Source organism: Neopsephotus bourkii, unplaced genomic scaffold (genome assembly GCF_033783945.1).
Source record: "Neopsephotus bourkii isolate Nb327-2 ecotype Australia unplaced genomic scaffold, CSIRO-AGI_Nbou_v1 NB_1615, whole genome shotgun sequence".
Lineage (NCBI taxonomy): Eukaryota > Metazoa > Chordata > Aves > Psittaciformes > Psittacidae > Neopsephotus > Neopsephotus bourkii.
In genome coordinates, this window is record NW_026902090.1 from 4,263,544 (window position 1) to 4,284,008 (window position 20,465).

At 38.6% G+C, this 20,465-nt stretch overlaps 1 protein-coding gene across 4 annotated transcripts in view; it reads right to left on the reverse strand.

Moving 5' to 3' along the window:
- Nucleotides 1–20,465, reverse strand: part of SORCS1 (sortilin related VPS10 domain containing receptor 1) — a 293,578-nt gene that overhangs the window by 97,035 nt on the left and 176,078 nt on the right. For all 4 annotated transcript variants that reach the window (XM_061372634.1, XM_061372633.1, XM_061372636.1 and 1 more), the window contains exon 5: nucleotides 6,482–6,555. In XM_061372634.1, coding sequence (XP_061228618.1) covers nucleotides 6,482–6,555 — 74 coding nt within the window. The remainder of the gene's footprint in view (nucleotides 1–6,481; nucleotides 6,556–20,465) is intronic.

Genomic DNA, 20,465 nt, shown 5'->3' on the forward strand with positions numbered 1-20,465 from the left:
AGCCAGACAGGCATAAAATCTTAATTCCCAAGATAAATCTGAGAGATTTCAGCCTTTGTTTGTACGAGACGGGTAGTTCTCTAATGTGTGTTACTCACCATCAGAAATGTTAGCAGTAGCAGCATTGTAAGGGCCAAGAAAAGGCGCAGTTGTAGATTTGCTCTTCACTCTGGTCCCTGGCAGCGTTGTTTGCTGCAGTTCATTTGTATCTTTTAAGCTGGCAGCCATGAAGCTGCCTAAATATATTAGCAAGATAATAGCAGCCTGTGTTATAGAGGCTCAGACCTTCAGTCTGACTTTCTCCCAGAGCCAAACCAGAAGCAAATGTGGTGTTCAATTCAGAAAAAAAAGAATATAGAAAACAAGCAAAATTCACTACTTTTGCTATTCCCTATCAGTCAGCTGCTTAATTCAGACCTCCTGAAAACTGTCCTGGGTCCCCTTGTGATGTGCCCATCTTTACCCTACTTAAGCGATGTAATACATATATTTTAATTAAATCTCTAGTACACTTCAAAGCATCAGGTATGCATTGTGTATTGGATCAAGTGGATGATATCCTGGACAGGCTGTCACAATGCTCTTTGATTGGCATCTTCCCCATCAGCCTCTAGCAGTTGCCCTACAGTGATTAAAAGGTCTTCAGCAATACACAACATCACCTGTAAACAGCCCAGATACAATGCCAAATAAATTGCCTCAGCCCACCAGGGTGGGCATGCAAATCTCACCAAGCCAAGATCTGACAAGAACACTGAGACGGTTCGCCCAGATGACTCCAACTGCTTGAATATAATGAAGTTTTTAACAGGGCTTTGACACTTCTTTTCCCTTGATTTTCAGCTCTTTCACCTGCTCCAATGAACACAGTCGGGGTTTTAAAATATGGTCTCTTGTATTCTCTGGAAAAGAAAAGCTGTATACTCTATAATTCTACTCTGAAGATTAACTTTCTTTGCCTTTGTCCATAAAAGTAACAGAAATACGTATTCATCTGTCCTTCCAGCTGCTTACCAGTTTATTTTTTTCTCCCTTTCAGTGTGTGTGTGTATATTTGTATTGTTTGAGGGGAAAAGTTGATCGTCTGCTTTTTTAAAATGTTTGCACACATTTTCTTCTCCTTGTACTCAGAAAAAAAAGAAAAAAAAAAAAAAGTCAGAGTGGATTCTCTAGCAACGTCTCACCAAACTGACATATCTCCTGTAATTCCTTCAGGAAATCATTAATGCCATGGACACATGACCCTATCAGAAATGAGATATCCTATGATATGTTTTTACTTCTAATCAGAGTATTACACTGTGTTGCACATGAAAGCCCTGAACTGTACATTTCATCTAATCAAGACAGTCATCTTAAAATCATAATATGGTTTTGGTTGGGATGGACCTCTAAAGATAATCTAGTCCAACCCCCTGCCATGGGCTGGAACATCTTTCACTACATCTGGTTGTTCAAAGCCCTATCCATCTTAACTTTGAGCACTTTCAAGCATGGGGTACTTGTCTGGGCAAGTATCTCACCAACCCGTCACAGTAAGAATTTCTTCCTTATATCTAACATAAACCTACCCACTTTAAGTTTAAAAATATTACACTTGTCCTATTATTACAGTCTTCGCAGTTTTTCAAGGCTAGGTTATGATCAGAATTAGCTGAGAATCTTTTCAGAAAACATCTCATTCTCACTAACACTCTCCCTCCCCCATAATATTTTGTAGACATTTTCATAAGCATTTAAACCTTTTATTTTTATTTTCTTTAGGGCCTGCTCTAATTGTGACACGTTGACTTGCTGACTGCCAGAAAATAATTTGTGCTTCAAGGCATGACATAATCTGAGGACCAGAATAAAAATCTACATTTTAATGAGCATTTTCTGCATACGCACTTTGACCACATTGAACTATATGCACTTTGAATGTTTTTTTGGAACTACTGGTCATGAATGTTTGGATTTGCAAGTCAGAAGAGTATCACTATTGAACTTTGACTAGACAGCTGGACCCCTTTAAAAAAGCAAGAATAAGTAAAGTAATTCCCAATATGACTGATTCACCAAGTGTGTTCACATTTGTATTTGCTACAAACCAGTATCTTTGCAAGCAAATACCACCATAATGTATGTGAAGAATCACCAAGTATCACAAAAATAAACTCACAATTATTTAGATAAAGCATTTATCCAACTCTTCTAACTAACATCTACTGCATTCTCTTCCCCTAATGCCAACTACATTAGTAAATATTGTGCTATCAGCATAACCGATGTTAACTTGCTGCTTCCATCCTACCCTTCGGAACTATTACTGCTTGGAATGGTCCTTCCTAGTAATTACGGTATTTTCATAGAGCACAGTTCCAAAATTACTAAGTACCTTGATAATTTTCACACATTTTCCTGTCACAGTACATTTAACAGCAAAATCTCCAGAACCTGCCACAGAAATAATAAAACCCATGAAAACTGTTGATACAGTGCAGAACTGCAGCGCCCTGAGGCTGTATGCAGTGTGGATTCTTTTATGTTTCCATCAGATACATAACATACAACTGATTCTTTGAGTGGCTTATGCTTTCCTTGGTATAACACTTACACGTACCTAGCTTATGCAAAAAAGGTCTGGTAGAGTACCTGAACTATAACAATTAGAAGTCTCAAGTGTATACAGTAGCCCATCACTAAAACCTGACAAGCACACATGTTCTTATAACCTCTTAATGAGACAGAGAATTACAGATCCTTTTTCCCTCCCTCCTTTTGTTTTGTTTTGGTTTTGCTTTGGTTTGGGTTGTTTTGTTGGTTTTTTTTGTGGGGTTTTTTAGATAAGAAAACTGTAGTCACTTATTTAAAAGGTTGATCTGCTCATTACCCATCTGATATCTTCCTCCACAAAGTGACATTACTATCATTTTCATCACAAGTGTGGATGTCAGGACATCACTTAGAGCTCAAGAAGAGTGAATGAGGTGGAAGAATGAAAAGGGAGGAACAGGGAAGCACTCAATAAACAAATACTCTATTTCCATACTAATGACTCCAATGAAACAGAGATACAAGAGTACAAAATACATATGAACTATAAGGAACTGTGTTACCTCTACACAGAATATTTTCTCAGAGTTATGCAGTAAGCATCAGCAGACTGCTTTAATGTTGTTCTTTAGGGGTTTATATTTCCCTGGGGTGGTAGCAGGAAAGAGTGTTTCACAAAGCAGGCAAAAATAAATGAATAAAGAAGAAAATTATCCTGGAAACAGATGCAAGAAATGCAGCTGTAAAAGACACTACAGCTTCTCAGACAGCACTTCCAGACAGAGCCTTCTCAAGACTAAAACCGGCAAGGTCAGTGGCATTTATTTGCAAACTGAAGAGTGACCCACAAGATATTTACAAGACCACATGACAGAATAAAAATGCCAATTAAAATACCAGTGAGCAATTGGGAAAATGCATCTTTGCTTTCATCAGTCATTCAAATCCATTTAAAAGTCTTTAAAGTCTTCCAGATGTTCCTTCCCTGTCAAAAGAAGCAGCATTAAGTAAATGCATCCTCCAGGAGGACAGATGCCAAAGGTTTTGCTTTGTGTCTTCCTGATCTTAGAAGTCCTGGTTTAGATAGTCCTGGAAGCAGTCTGTATTAAAGCAACTCTTCAGCCTTTCTTAGGTATCAGCATATAGGCATCATTCCCCAGAAAATAACAGCTTTGTCTGGTTTATCCCTTCAAAGCGGTTTGATTTAAAGCAAGCACCAGGAACAGGAAGAGAGTATGCCCACAGTCTGCCTTCTTTGGAAAGCTGTGACTTCAGGACATTTTCCTTCTCTATTCATTTCTGATCTTTAGAAATCAAGTCAGTCTTCTCACTTTTCAGGTTGATTAGACTCTGCATATTTCCAAGCCAATTAAAAAACAAACAAAAGCAACAACAAACCAACCACAGGACAGTGAGCATGTCTCTACCTAACTTATACATTAGGACTGACCAGAGAGATGTTGCCACAGAATTTTGGATGTCAACTACACATCTGCACCCTCTTATGTTCCAGTCTTTATTGCTTTTCTTGCATGGGGAGCCAGCAGTGACCAGGCTTTGAGTGCAAAGGGCTGCCCTTCTGATTCAGCACTTCAGTGCTTGTTTTGTGTTCAGGGAAATGCATAGAAAAGCCCAGTGTTGCTACCTGTGGTATACATATTCTCAATTACACATGCACAGCTCTGTTTTCTACTATGGATGGCTGTGAGGACAGTGTCGATATCATTGCAGCTAGCAGTATTTATTTTCCAAGGTGATGATGATCATAATAAATAAGCCAGAATGAGGCACAGCTGTCTCCACAAGTTGCATGATTTTTACTTTTGACAGCAAAAGTACAGTCTAGCTTATACTGAAGTGTGTTATTCAAGGGACATTTTGTTCAAGGTGAAAATACAGACTTGCAGTTTCATGTTTTGTCTATGGCTGTAGGGAATTAAATGGGTGGTTGGAACATCGTTTCATCTTACTCTTTGCCTCTGAAGCTCCAAGCCTGAGTTCTCTTATTTTTTAGGCTCTAAGTGGCCTTCAAAGTTTGAACTCTGTGGAAAGGGAAAATGATCATTTTCATCATTATTCTTCTTGCAGGCACTTATCAGCTCAATTCACAACTGTAAGTAATGATGGGAAACTTTAAAGGCTTGGAGTGCCGTGCAGGAGATAGGACACCAGGAAAAAGGGCATTCTTTCCAGCTCTCTGACCATCTTCAGTGAGTACAATTTAGTTGGATGGCTCAAAGACTGGGTCCCCAGATTTCTAGGACTTTCTATTCCTATTAGCCCAGAAAAAAAAAAAAACGCAACAAGTGTTGTTTGGGGCTGTGTGTTTACATCTGACATTCTGAAATCCTGATAGGAGTCCTTCAGGAAAGCATAGGGAGTAATGGAAATATATATGTGCCTGTCTATGAAGATATTCACACAAACAAAGCTTTACGTTAAAAATGGAATTTAGTTTGCAAAAGCTAAGACAGGTTCTGAGAAAAGGATTTAAAAGCAGAAGCAGTAAACAAAATCTCTGGTATATCCTTTGCAGACCAAATACAAATTCAACTTCAGAAGTAAATTTGATCAAGACCTCTTATTTCTTTCATAAATGAAAATATTTGACTGAACCACTCCTGAATATTTATATATTCAAAACCTGTGGGTTTGGCACAAACTTATAGTTTAGAAGCTACCGTGGGGGTCTCTTTTAAAGGACAGATTTATAGGACAAGTGCCAACTTCTGCTCACAGGTGGCCTGCTGCCTCAATAAAGAGTTGATGAGAAGTATCACAGATTTACACCAGTGTAAGCTAAAAGAGGAGTAAATTGAAATATAAAAAATTAAACTTATTGTTTATTTAGAATATGACAAACACATTTGCAGTCCAATGTTTCTTTCCTTCCTCAGCTTTCTTTTTCACATTAGTCAAAGTTACACTAATTGCTATTGAGTGACAGCATGGAGGTGTTTTGGATATGTATTTTACTGCAAGCGTGGTTACAGAGCTTTACACTGGCTATGCAAATCACTGCTATGGAAAGCAAATGCAAAGAGATCTGCCTGCAATCAGAATCATGAGAAGAGGCTCAGTACACCTGAATCATTGGGTAAATCTGTGATGATTGAAACTGAAGGAGGCAAGACTCAAAATACAAAGAAACTTGCTAGTAGTAAAGAACTGCAGAATAAAGTTTGTACCTACATTCAGAGTTATTGTACAGTGGTTGTGATCTTTACAAGTGTTTGAATCTGTAGTGAAATCATCCATTACAGATGTCCCCTATATTAAAAATTATGAGATGCTCAGATTCCGTCATATTCATGTAGAATATGTCCCTAAGTTAATTTAGATATAAGCTATATAGCAGAAGTTAATGCAGAAAGAGTTAAGCTTGCAACAGTGACAAAAAACTATGATATTTCTTTAAGGTAACTTTGGCATCAAATTTGCAAACATTTTGCTGTTGCTGTAAAATGACTGGCATTCAAAGATTCAGCAAGAACTTACACATGGTTGATTCATACAGCTTGAAATCTGACTAGAAAATCTTGCATTGCTGCTTAGAAGCAATACTGCAGAGTGATTTAAGCTCATAATGAAGAACTGTAGTGCCTAGTTCAATGTTCATTAACTTGCTGACTTTCAAGGACTGAAGTAGGTCTAACAGCGGTTAAAAGCATAACACCAGCCACTGGAAGACATCTCACTCTTACACATGGCAAGACTATTATTCAGTATTTTTCAGTTGTGCATCATCCTTAGATCAAAGACTCATTTTCAAGTGCTGTACATTACAGGAGGAATAATGCCACTTTCATACCAGTTCTAAGTTAACCTCAACAAATCAGCAGTGCCGACTGCATTCAGCAACACTGCCTTCAAGCCCCCATTTCAACATCTCTGTATGTATAAGCAAGCTGTGCCTAGGAAATGAGGAAGACATTTTTGCTCTTACCAGTAGAATCTGTTTGGGGCAACTTGCTCATGAAGAAGCAGCCATCTTCTGCCAAACTCCACTGAACTGAATAACTGAAGACAAAAACAAACAGTCATGAATCATAGTAAACCTGAAAGATAATAGAGAAATTAATCCAAAGAAGCCTCTATCACTTCTGAGATAGTGACTTGGACTTTTATGTCCTCTAGTCTCAAAGGGACATACCTGGGGCAGCTGAAAAGTGTCTATGCTGCTTTTTATTGGCAGAGGCAATACTAAGCTGTGTGACATGGGACACGACTGGTATTACCCGAGGGATCAGTGTACACCCAACAACCTGCCATGACAGAAAACTTATCATCTAGATATTCACAGTACTCCCATGTAACAACATCATGGGGTGTGGGAAGGCTGCCTTTTACTTTTTTAAACTTGTGTTGGACACCAAGTGTAAAGCATAACACAGCATTTTTATATACTAGCATAGCTCTGACAACAGACAAACACAGTTGCCTTTCTTGATGCTATGCTAGAAGGTTGTTCTCTTTCTAGTTACCAGAAGCTATCCCTAGACAGCTTATTTGATCTGGCACAAAAAAGATGCTCTAACACATCCAAACTTCTCTTGCAGGTCTGAATAAGTTTAAATAGCACTAGTTACTTGTGCCATGGAAACCACCTATTCTCCCTTTTCTCCTGTCCTGCAAGCAACATGACACCTTCTCCTAGTTTGGTTACACAAACAATATCCAAATACATCAATCATTTCAGAAAATCTTTCCATGATAAATACCAAACCAGGCTGAGAAAGGTCAGCAAAAAGGCATGTTACAGGTATTATAAATATTTCGACATGTCTTTGTGGAATGATATTCAAATGTTACCGTTATAGAGCACTTACAGCTGCTCTCCACAAATGCTGCCATCAGGTAATTCTCAGAAGGACAGTAGAGGGAAGGATCACTTGGGTTCTTTCTTTTGCTTCATTTAACTTCAAATTTCTCATATGGAAGCACTTTGAGGCAGTCAGCCCTAAACTTTTCTTGCAGATTCATCTGATTTCCCCTCCTTCCCTTGCTTGACAGATTTGGTCAGTCCCTTTTTCTGGCAAAGAAGATGTTGGGCCCCTTTTTTGAAATGCAATTTGCATTTTCATGACACCATTTCAGGGTTCTTGCATAAAATGCAAACAATCTGAATCTTTATGTGCCAACCTTGACAAATATTTTTGGAACCAGTAGTGGCAGTGGATTGGCAGGGAAGAGAATGCCTGTGAGAATGACTGAGAAGGAAAGGAGGTGATTTAAAAGCTTTGTGTTGATCAGAAGGATGACTTGAATGTTTTCTAAGAATTATGAGATCAGGATGTAAGAAACCTTGAGATTTACTTCTTATTCTTCATTATGCTCCCAACACAAACCCCTATATGCCTCAGCTTCCCTGTTGTAAAATCAACATGGAACAACCAATTACAACAGCTTTTGGGTAAACGGCAGACTGACATATGTTAAAATCTACTTTAAAATATGAAAGGTAAAAAATTCACCTTTCTTTCTCATCTCCCTTTCTCTTGAACACCATCATAGAAGAGAGAGGGAAGAAGAGGAAACAGAAGATAATGAGGGTAAGAAAAAAACCTGTTTAGCTTTGTGGGCAGAAATGCATCCAATTTTAAAACTACAGTGATGAGTCTATTATTATACTTTAAGTAGAAGACTCTAAACATATTTTTATTTGAAACTTTAGGAGACACTATCTATAACTAAGGAAAAAACTTTCCTTTTCGAAAGTTAAAGAAAATCTTTTGGAACACTTAACAATGACTTTTGTAAAGTGCTTTTAGGTGACCTAATTGAGAACTTTATGATTACAGGAGGTATTTTTCCCCCTTCACATTCAAAATCCATTTTTTTAGACCTGCTTTTGTAATTGCTGAAAAAATAAAAACATAATAACAATAACCTATTGTCAATCTCTCTCTCCAATGGCAATGTTTTCTGTTTCATGGGAAAGTAGGTTCTTCCATGCTAAGTAATATGTTTTTGACATACAGTAATTTAAGTTTTAATAAGATTCAGATCATCCTTTAATTAAGAATAGGGAGCAATCCAAACCACTCAGCAAAAGCTTCTGTGTTTCCAGGCCAAGGATGTGTAGGATGTAAGCTTTCCAGGGATACTGGTGTTCAGATAGCTGAATTCACCACAGCAGATCTTGGTTTTCCTGTTTTGTATCCCTCACTCTATTCCATTTTTAGCTCCCCTGAGCACAAATTTCAACAGGTCATCCCCTCTCTGAGTTTGCTACTGATAGTACCAGTATCCAGGATGAATTAATTACAGCCTGCAAAAAACTTCCCTGTGTTTGTGTAGCATCCTTCTCCATGCCGACAGATCCAGATGACTGGAAGGGCCCCCATGCCACAGCTTCCTCTGCCCTGTTCTTTCTCCACAGCTTTTCAGAGGGGCTGTTCACCTCGTGCATCCAACAACTCCTCCAGCAGAACAGAAGCTGTGATGCTTACAGAACCCAGACAGCCCTGATTTCTCTTACTGTGTGCCCTGAATGAAACGTGATTCAGGCAGAAAGTGGAGAAATGCAAGACTTTTTGTTTCAAAGGGACGAAACAGATATAGCAATTCTCCTGTCAGGATTGGCCTCAAATTAGAAGCCAGTGCCCAGTGAGCTGGAGACAGCACATGAGAAAAGGTAACAGTTCTCAAAGGGAAATATCATCTCCCTGGGAAACTATGCCCAAAGCTTTCATTGTCTTTGATGAGACAGTTTAAAAACCAGGCTTTAGAAGGGTTTTACTCCTTTGCCATTACCTCAACACCAATCTCAGCCTTTAATGACTCACAGCAGCACAAGAAGCATGAATGTACCTTTAGCAAAGGGGAAATTCCCCACCTTATGTGTCAACCCCAACAAAAAAGGAAAAAAAAAATCCTTTGCAGATATTTTATTCCAAGTATTATTCAATTTATACTGAGTTTATTTAGTTGGACCAGATAATAAAGCAATATTTGGAGGCTAGGCTTTTCTCAAGTATCAGTCATGATACAGCTGGGATTATTTTTCCCCATTTAGCAATTATAGTGCTTGTATGGATATTTTTTAAACCTAGCATTGATGCAGAGGGTTGACCAATGTACAGGGGGGTTGTACAGGGAGGTTAGAGGAATTGGCTTGCTTAAGCAAAGGTATTGTCTGTACCTATCATGCCTACTAAGCAGAACAAAGGCACTAACTATTGATAAGGAAAAGCAGAAACTTGGTTCTATTGACAAGAAAAAGCAGACACCTGATTCTACCGATAAGCACCTATTGATAGGGAAAAGCAGACCCCTGAATCTACTGTTAAGGGGGAGAACCAGATGGTTGATGTCTGGGACCAAACCCTAAGGCCATAAGTGAAGACTAAAAGGTGAAAAGTTCAAAAAGAGGAAGACTCTTACTTCATCTTGAAGACCCCTACCCACAGGAGGAAGACTCATTTACTTCATCTTGAGACCCCTGCCCATGACCAGAGGGGGCACTGCACAGGCGCAAAGGACCTTCTAGCTCATTGTAATACGAAGCGGGGATAGGACATGAATGTGTATAGGCGTATGGTGCAACCTTATAAATGTAGAGGGAAACAACACTGAGGCACACATGACTTTGAGGAATTATCCCCGTGCATCTCAGGGCTGAATAAAAAGCATACCTACTTTACAACTTTAACGAGTTGTGGAGTCAATCCGTGCATCAGCATCATATTTTGTGGTTATTCTAAAAGCCCCCTTCCCTTCTGGGACTTCTTGTGACAGACTCGTGCATGCAGTCTCTTCAGAGGTGACATTTTATTTTCTTTGTCAAGCACTGCCATCTGATGACAATTTTCATTGTTAGACTTAAGTTAGATAATGTTCTTTGCTACACTTCTTTTTTTTTAACCACAAATAGAAAAGGAACCTATTACAATTTCAATGTATGTTTTCATCTGAGGGGCAGGTAGTGATCTGGCATTTGTTTTCAGTGAGACAAAACTGCAATGAAGTAAAATTTTAATTTTTTTTCTTTTATTTTTGCATTTTGGCCTATATTCATTGATGACATTTTCAATTTGAGAAAATCAAAACATTCTTTAATAAATAGCCATTTTTTAAAACAAAAAAAAATTGGGTTTAATGTAAGGATAACTGTCCTATAATCCAATCGAAATACAGATGCAAAATAAAATATTTTAGAAATGTTTGTAGTTAAAAAACAAAGCATTTGATGAGGAGGAAGAAGATGTAAATATAAATTCTGAGTGAAAGTAAAATATTTAACAGAAATTAGTCAAATTTGATGGGCTTTTTTCAGTTTTTTCTTTGACAGCTCCACTATTAAATAATAATAAAAAAACAACAACAACAAAAAAAAAAAACCAAACAAACAACAACTAAATTCCAGAAAATGTCAGGAGAAAAAATTATGTTTTTCCAAAATGTTCCATTAAGAATAATTGGAATTTTATTTGACTACAGCTGATCTAGACTGAACCACCACTTCTAAAAGGGAAAGTGTGTACTAGGAAAAAGGAAAAAATAACTCTTTTTTTCTTCACTTCAGCTCTGGAAAATCTCTCAAAGCAGAAAGCTCTAAAGATCTTAGTTTCACAAACCCCTCTATTTTCCAAATTGGTCTAAATACATTCTGCCATATATCTTTCTTTACCCTTCTAGCTTGTATTGCATAGAATGAACACTTATTGTAACATACCGTGTGCTAGTTTACAACTGTAAAAGATCTCTGGCCCCTTCCATCATTTGACTAGATCTATTTTATTATTCCCTAGTTTACCCCATGCATTGTACCTCCTACACATATTCCCTTACTCAGATTTTTAGGCTCTTTAGGGTAGAAATCATTTATTGTAGCGTGTTTACCCAACATAAAGGTTGCTGGGGCTCTCAAGAGGTATTACAAATACAAGGAGATAGGAGTACAAATGTAAGTGCAGGTAAGTGTAAGGCCAAATTTTCCCTACAACAGATACTTCAGTAAAAGGTTCCACTATTCAAAATGGTGGAAGTTGGATGATTTTTCGATATTATTTCTAACAGTTTTGTGTTTCATCCACAAATCAGCATAGCAATCTAGGAGTTTTATACTTCCCTCTGGAACAAGGTGGTTACTGTTGGAAATGTTTGATAAGACAAAACAATGGTTTTGCCATAAGATTCCCACGTTACACTGGCTTCAAACCCAACTTTCAATAATTCACAGGACTCAGAGAACATATAGATACCTTTGTTTACATTATTTTTGTTGTTCATCAATGTCTTGTTTTATAAGTCTCTGAAGTACTATCATATTTGACACCAGCATTAATATCAGTGAAGTTTGTGTTAACTTGTATTTTATATATATATATATATATATAAAGCATATATATGTCCAACATATCTTATAGTACTGGGCTACCAAAAAAAGGATACAGAAAGTAATAAGCACCTTCGACAGTTTTTCCAATGGACACACCTTAGTGAGCAATAACTCTAATAAAAACAGTAAAAAGCACAATCTTCTCACCATTTTACAGGGAAACACTGTGTATTTCCACTGAAAAACTAGAGAAACATTAATGTATAATATACAGACTCATCCTTAAAATACCTCTCCTAGAGGGACTCTGTAGGAGTCACAATTGCTATAAACCATCAGACCTTCACTCACTTTTATGAAGCTAAACTAAATTACACTAACTGAGGACTCATCTCTTTTTAATTTACTTGCAGTCTTATTTTGCTTTGTATTTTAATATTAGTCTATATGCATTTTAGAAGCTCCAAAACAAGTAGCTAAAATACGATCTTCGAGAGCCTAATGTTCCCTAGTCATCACATAGATTTGATTCATTTTCATGTAATAACCAAAGGTATGAGGTTATGACCTACAGACCCCTGTTTGTCTATCCAGGTTTGACTGAATTATGAAGTTGAGATCTCCTGACATAAACCCACATCTTCAGGACAAACAAAATGAGCTGTAACAGTTTCATAAAGTATTTCACCTGGACAAGCACTTTAATAAAATCGTACTATGCACCACTTGTTTCCCTTACAAACACTGGATTTTGACTGAGATTTTCTCAGTCAAAAATCTGGTTCTTATGAGCAGTTGAATTGTTTATTTGGCTGTTGAACATGATGGGTAAGAAAGCATGGCAGCAACCGGATGTTGCTAGTAAATGCATACTTGTCTTAAAGAAAGCAATCCCCATTACAGCCTTCCAGTACCTGAAGTGGGCCTATAGGGATGCTGGGGAGGGACTCTTCATTAGGGACTGTAGTGATAGAACAAGGGGTAATGGGTTAAAACTTAAACAGGGGAAGTTTAGATTGGATATAAGAAAGAAATTCTTTCCTGTTAGGGTGGTGAGGCATTGGAACACTGGAATGGGTTGCCCAAGGAACTTGTGAATGCTCCATCCCTGGCAGTATTCAAGGACAGAGCCTTGGGTGACATAGTTTTGTGTGAGGTGTCCCTTCCTATGGCAGGGGATTGGAACTTGATGATCTTGAGGTCCTTTCTAACCCTAACTATTCTATGATTCTACAATTACTCCCCAGTTCCGACAGGCTCAGTACTCCTCAGAGCCAGTGGGTAACTCTGCTACATGTATACTCAGCAAACTCGCCATACCAAAAAACTTGCACATAATCTATGTAACATTTACATCTATGAGACATTTCCTTATTTAACATCTGACTTTGAAAGCAAGGTTACTGAGGTTGGCTGACCCTGACTGGACGCCAGGTGCCTACCAAATCAGCTTTATCTTTCCCCTCCTCAACTGGACAGGGATGAGAAAATACAATGAAAAGGCTTGTAGGTTGATATAGGACTGGGAGATCATTCATCAACTACTATCATGGGGAAAACAGACTCAACTTGGGGAAATTAGCTTAATTTATTACCAATCAAATCAGAGTAGGGTAATGAGAAATAAAACCAAATCTTAAAACACCTTCCTTCCAATCCTCCCTTCTTCCCTGACTTGACTCCAAATTTCTCTACCTCCTCCCCCCTTGCAGCTCAGGGGGACAGGGAACGGGTTATATTTGGTTCTGATGCTTCTTCACATTGTGATCTTAAATCACATGGTAGCTCCATGTGCTTCCTGTGCTGATGAGGATCTTCAGTTTTATACACTGATTTCATCTTATGCAAAAAGCATTATGCACATGGAAATTCAGAATCTGGTTAAAGAAAAGGTGATTTAAATTGCATGCTGGAAGCAACATGAAGGAGATAATTTGAGCAAACAAGTAGCTCCCATTATTTTTCTTTTACATATTTGCCCTAAACAACTTCTTATGGAATATGGCATTGAATCAAAGCTTATATGTTAATCGCATTTACTAACTTTGGTATTCCTATATTCACAAAAGTTTTCTTCCTCTCTTCTCTAGTTTCCAAGAAAGCTCCACTCATCCTTCTTGGACACAGACCTGACCAAAGCAATTCAGCCTATACCACAGTACTGATGTAAAAAAAAAACACATGCTATAGGAAAAATAGCTCAGAGCATCCTTGAAAGCACAGGGTTTGATTCAAGTTCACCTCTGTTTCCTTGAGAAGGTTCATACTGGCCTGTCCTCTTTATAGTTTATTCACATATGCTGACTTCTTGCCTCTTACACTTCCTGGTGTTTGTATGAGATGACTAACGTTCATCAGGTTTCACTCTTATGCCTTCAAACAGAATTTGAAGGGACAAAAATCCCCAAAACAGCAGTGCACCTAAGACACAGATTATATTATTTTACTGATGAACCATGTATAGATTTTGAGAGATCACTTTTTCTTCAGCTTATCTTTTTTTCTTTTAAATTTATCTCAATTTCACCAAAGAACATAACACTCCCAAAACACAGTTTAGCTTTAACTAAAAGATAACAGAGTCAAACTGGGTAAAGACAACTCTTTCTGAAGAGGCCAAATTTGAAATGTTGTTCTTCTTATCTCTATTCATTTATACTGAATAAAAATTATTGTGCAGGGGAATTCTTATTTTGAGCAATCAAAGGCTGGGAGGTATGCTGCTATTCCCTGAATCACACTGTTCTTCATCCAGAAGAGACATCTACCAGGCTATTCTCTTCCAATACTGAATTTAATAGAACAGAATGTTTTGTATAATCAAAGACTTTGAAACCATGCATGATAATTTCTTCACAGAGCAAAGCACAAGGCTCATGATCCAGGATACAAAAATGGGCTAAGGCTGATAGTCATTTACTTCCCCGATCTATGATGTAATTACAAGTTCCAGTGTTTGCGTGCTTAAATATCCTTGAAGCACTGAAGTTCACAGGACACTGCATAGACTTTGAACATTTTAATTTGCAGCAATGCATTAATCAAGCCATGCAGAAGCCATCAATCAGGTTACCCAATCATCAGTGTTTATTGAATACTGTTGGAAACACATCAGAGTGATGAAGCTTTCAGATACCTGCTGCTCTCAACACTGAGAGCTCAAACACTCAAACACCAGTGAGGTCTGCAGCTCTGTGTCTGCTTTTGCTGATGAACTACACACTACTGTCACATAGACTTGCTCAGAATGGTTGTAACACAGCATTTTCTTTTGTGCATGTTCGCCAGACAAAGCATCCTGGAGATAACCTTCAGCTTTCTTCCTAACTATCCCTCAATAACTCCTCACACATTCTCAGATATAAGCCACATCAGCTGGTGTTCTGGTTTTGTGGCAGCTTGCAAGTAACTGCATTAGCATGATGTCTTTAGTGCATTAAACTCCCATATTAAAAAAGTGACTGGAAACACATTTTTGCCAGCAGATATTCAAAGGAATCTGCCTGGCAGATATAAAGCCGGAAAGAACCACTAGTATCAGCTGTCTGTTCTCCTCCTAACAGATGCTGCAGAATCTTTACTAGTAACTCAAGCAGTAAAGAGAATTATTCAGGCCAACAACTGATGGCTTAATAAGATTTTACCATTTGGAAAGACATCCAATCACAAGTCCAAGGGCTGATGAATTTACCACTCCACTTAGTATGCTGTCGTCAAGGCTAATTCTATCCTCTGTTAAAAAAAGACTCTCTCTGTAACAGGCAACAGGGTATCCTACTCTTCTTTTCTGTCAAATTTTAACTTTATGAGGTAGGTTAATAACTGCTTAGATAACTGCACTAAACAAATGCAGTTGTGTTTGAAAACTGGATCATAGAACTATGAAAAGGACTGGAACATTCCTCTTATAAGGAAAAGCTGAGAGAGCTAGGCCTGCTTAGTCTGGAAAAGACTGAGAGGGAATCTCATTAGTGCAAACAAATGCCTAAGGGGAGGCATGTCAAGAGGATGGGGCCAGACTCTTCAGTGATGCCCAGCAACAGGATAAGGGACAATGGGCACAAACTGAAACACAAGAAGTTCCAACTGATTATGAGGAAAACTTTCTTATTTTGAGAGTGACTGAGAAGTGGAACAGGTTGCCCAGAGAAGTGGTGCTTGGCTGTGATTCTAAGCAACCTGCTTTAGATCAATCTGCTTTAGCGGGGGGGTGTGGACTAGATGATCTGCAGCAGTCCCTTCCAACTCCAACCATTCTGTCATTCTGTAGCAGAATGAGACAGAACAGGCAGGACTTCTTACAGCAGAATTTTGGGCAAAGTGTCAGAAATTTCACACAAGCATAGCTTTAAATTTAAACATAAATTATTATTGCTTATCTTTTGCATTATATGAAAACCTATGTCTCCAAGTGAATTTAGTGTTGACAGCACTTTGTATAATAAGAAACTGGAGACACCTTGGAGAGTACAGACAAAACAAATGACAGAGAAAGGAAAGGTGAATCATCCACAGGAAAGTGAATGGAGTTGTTTAACACCACAGAGATCAGTGGTACACCCAGTGATACGGAGTACATTTTTTTTTCCTGAATCCAATGAAATCTCCAATTCTGATGGAAAGGAAAAAAGTAATATTTTTCCCATGGAAGTAGGAAAACCAGAGTTATGTATAGCACAGTAAAATCTTGCAGAGAAATGACAGATCTACTCGTAGCTGTAAGAATTCATCCAAGGATTCCAAAGCAGCAAAAGAACAAGTTCTCTAGGGGTACAGAGGGCTGATATTTATACAGATGGATAAGCAAGAACATATTGATTTGCCTAAAGATGAGTGAGTCAGTGGTAAAGAGCGCAGTGATTACTGCTTGAGAGTCTTTCCTTCTGTTCACTGACCACACTCCTTGCCCAGGAATCTATCTTCTTCTTTAGACTGCCAGGCTGCCACTGGGCTCTGCTAGTTGATTTTTTCTTTTTACTTTTTATTACTTATTAGAGGAGGGAAGAATGATAGAGATTACTCCCACTTAATTTGATTTTCTATTTTAAACTCTTACCCCAGCATATTATGCTTAGTGAGGTCTGTAAAAGATTGACGGGTAGTCTGGGAAAGCATATTTCATGACACAGTTTGTACACAGGCTTATGGCCCATTAAAGAAAAAATAGCCAACAGCCATCTGACACCATTATTCTTACTGAGACAATGTTGGTGAACTGATGGTCTAAGAAGAAAGAAGGAAAACTAATAAAATAACAGCCAGATGAATAGTTCTGGTGTCCTTTCCTTGTTCATTTTCAGAATGCTTGTTGACACCAAATGCTTATCAGTATGCCTAGAGATAACAAGGCATATTCATGAAGAGTTGTGTGCAAGATGTGTTATCAGGATGCCCATCAAGTATCTGTGCTTAAGGTCTTCACACGAATGGCATACACAGCCCTACCTACAAACACTGATATTTCTGTGCATGGCTGTTTGCTTGTTAGAAACACGGCACGTGGAAAGTCTTAAGAAAAGGGACAAGAGCTCACAAGGCCTTTGTGTGAAAGGCCCTTACCATCCCTGGCACAAGTGCTGGTAACCCAGACAGGCTATCTAAGTTCATGAAGTGCAACGTTTTAAAGGCTGGGACACACAACTTTTAACATGCAAATTCCTTATTATTTTTCAACTTCAGCCATATGTGTCAAAGAGAATCAAGTCTGCTGGAAAACTGGCTTGGTTGATTAGTGGTACTGCAAATATTAACACAAATAGTGCAGACTGTTGCAGGAATAATGCCGTAGGGAAAGGGGGAGTTATTCACGTAGGCTAACGTTAGCTTCATGCAAACTAGCTCCCTGGTTGCATCTGTAGTCTGTCAAAAGAGATCATCTCTTCTACAGGATGATTCAAAGTGGCTAATGCTTATCACTAGAGAAGCTTTTTCCCTCTCCATTAATTTTAGATGGGATTAGCCTGCCTCAGCTAACAGTAGCCCACATGAATAGTTCTCTAAATGTTGTCAGCAGTGTGGGAAGAAAAAAAGCAACACCTTAAAATTATGTCACCTCATGTTGTCAGCAATTATTTAAAAAAAGCTATGGTGCAATTTCTGATAAAATAAACCTGGATTTTATTCCCTCTTCTCTGGTCTCTGTACTCAGTGACTGTTACCACTGAAACTGAGAAGGTGTCAACAGAAACAGAATAATTTAGGTTGAAAGGAACTTCAGGAGGTCTTGCTTCAACACTTTTCCAAAGAGGGTGACCCTCAAAGTTACATCCTAATGCAGTAAAATGAGAGGTTTTAGGATTATGAAGTGTATCAAGAATAGCCCATCACATCTTGAAGAGTAAATACTGGCTATCTCTATGGCAGATACTTTCTTGTCAAGCACACCATTAGGCCAAACACATGGACAGATGGGGCTGAAGGTACTTTTAGGAGTTGGCCTATTCTGTCACATAGATATCCTGTGGCAATATGCATCATTATTCTAAGTGGTTCCCCTATAAATGCTTATGTGAGGACATCTTTCTTTTCCACTTGAATGCATGAGGAGTGGACCTCCTTTACTGTAAGAAACTGAACATGACATAGCCTGATGACAGAAGATATGTTGTCCCACAACTTCAGCTATACAGCCAAGTATCAGTCCCTAACTCACTCATCTCCACCATAACATTCACAGTAAATGAAGGTAGACAGGTGGAATCAGACATCTGGGAAAGGCCAAAATGCAAGGAAAAATAAAAGAACAGGAAGCAAAAAAAAATAAAAAGGAAATGTAAACCTCTTCATTTATTATTGCTGCATTGACAGAGCTCCTTTAGTCTGGGGTAGCTTACTTTTCAAGAGTTCATTTAAAATAAGAGAGGAGAAGCAACAACAACAACAACAACTCCATTTGAAACCTGTTTTTTAGCCTCTGTTTCTGTTTTTCAGTGCTTGAGTGCCTCTGCACATTTATTCTCGAGCTGGGCAATTACAACGCTGCATTTTGCCCATCTGACTTGTATTTCCCAATTTCACCTGTATTTCATCTCTCCAAGTAGCTCTGTTATTCATGGCTGATTGCTACCCATTCCTCTGTGTGTCTGACCCATCTGAATGAAGAAGATATATTCATATCCACATGAAGCAGGGACTCTTACATCCCACCCTCTGATTACACAGCAAACCACTTTTGAAGATTAGATGGTAATGCATAAGCAATAATCCCATAAAATACAGCCCCTCATCCTACAAGCATGCTGATTAAATCCATGAGAGCTCACATGTACAAGACGTCCAACAAGCTCTTGCTTCACAAGCAACGCCATACTGTGTCTGAAGCTTCCTCCCGATTTGTAACTCCTCTTACACAGAAAATGGAGGAGCATATAGCAGTGCTACAATTATGTGGTAAGAATCAACCGTACTTTAAGCCAGAACAGTGAGTGCAATCATGAAGCAATTAGTGCAGGCAGCAGATGGTTTGCTGCTCTTTTTTTCTCGACACTGGCAGGAAAAAGTCATGACTGAATACGGGACTGGTCTGTCAGTAGTGGTAATTGAAGTCTGCTGCCCAAGGCAGAGACATAGGGAGAGATATGTGTACAAAGGAAAGGATTTGCTGAAACTTAATGAGCTGTTGCTCATCAGCTGAACCCCAGTCATTACAACATTCCCACATACCCAACACCCAAGAAACTGGGACATAAAATTACTTCAGTTAACATAGATTTCCCTGCCATTGAGTAAATCTGTATTCAACTACACAAAAGATGATCTGTAGTACTTATACTGACAGACTCAGTGGGCTGTGATGAGATTAAGGGATGATGCTATATGACCCCATTTCCTGCTCATTACAAATAACCAATGAAGGGCGTACACTGACTATTGGGTTTGCCCTCATCAGTCCTGAATTGAATGAACAACTTCTGAGAACCAAACAGTCCAAACACAGTGTGATTCCTTTCTCTCCAGCTCTTGCTCTATTCACCACCCGATTTTCCTGGTCCCACCTGCTGCATTGACAAGATGCAATTGGATGACAACAATGATGCGACTTGCTAGAAGCATGTGAATGTATTTTCTGTTTGATTCTCACCTCTCTCCTGGCTGTCAACAGCAAAATTAAATTACTGCAACAATGCTAGCTGGTCAAAATCCTACTTACTCCTTACAGCCCCCACAAACAAAACCTTCACAACCTCTTCAATCAGTGTCATCAAAGTCAGTGATATAAAAATGTAAATTCCTTGCCATGGAGTTATATTCCCCTTGTTTCCTTCTATGACTCTTAGCGTGGACACAGTGTCTGGAATCCAAGAAGTAAATTTCCTACGTATGGCCTTAAGTATGAGACCACGAAATAGCAAATGGGAGTGTCATTTTTTCCAAAATACCCAACAAATCCCATTGCAGTTATCTAAATACCTGCAGGACCCCTTAATTACTCAGAGAAAATTCTGCCTTTGGATATACAAGCATGAAACCAGTGGGAGTCATTTACACTTAGCCACAGGCTGAACTTGACCCTTAGTTCAAGTTACATTTAATTTAGCCCAAGCTGATTAATGCTCTTTGCCTGCTAGTTACCCTCTATGGTTCTTGACCAAAGCTTATTCAAGTCAGAAAATGTACCCATTAGGCTTTAAGGGAGAAACCAGGCCTG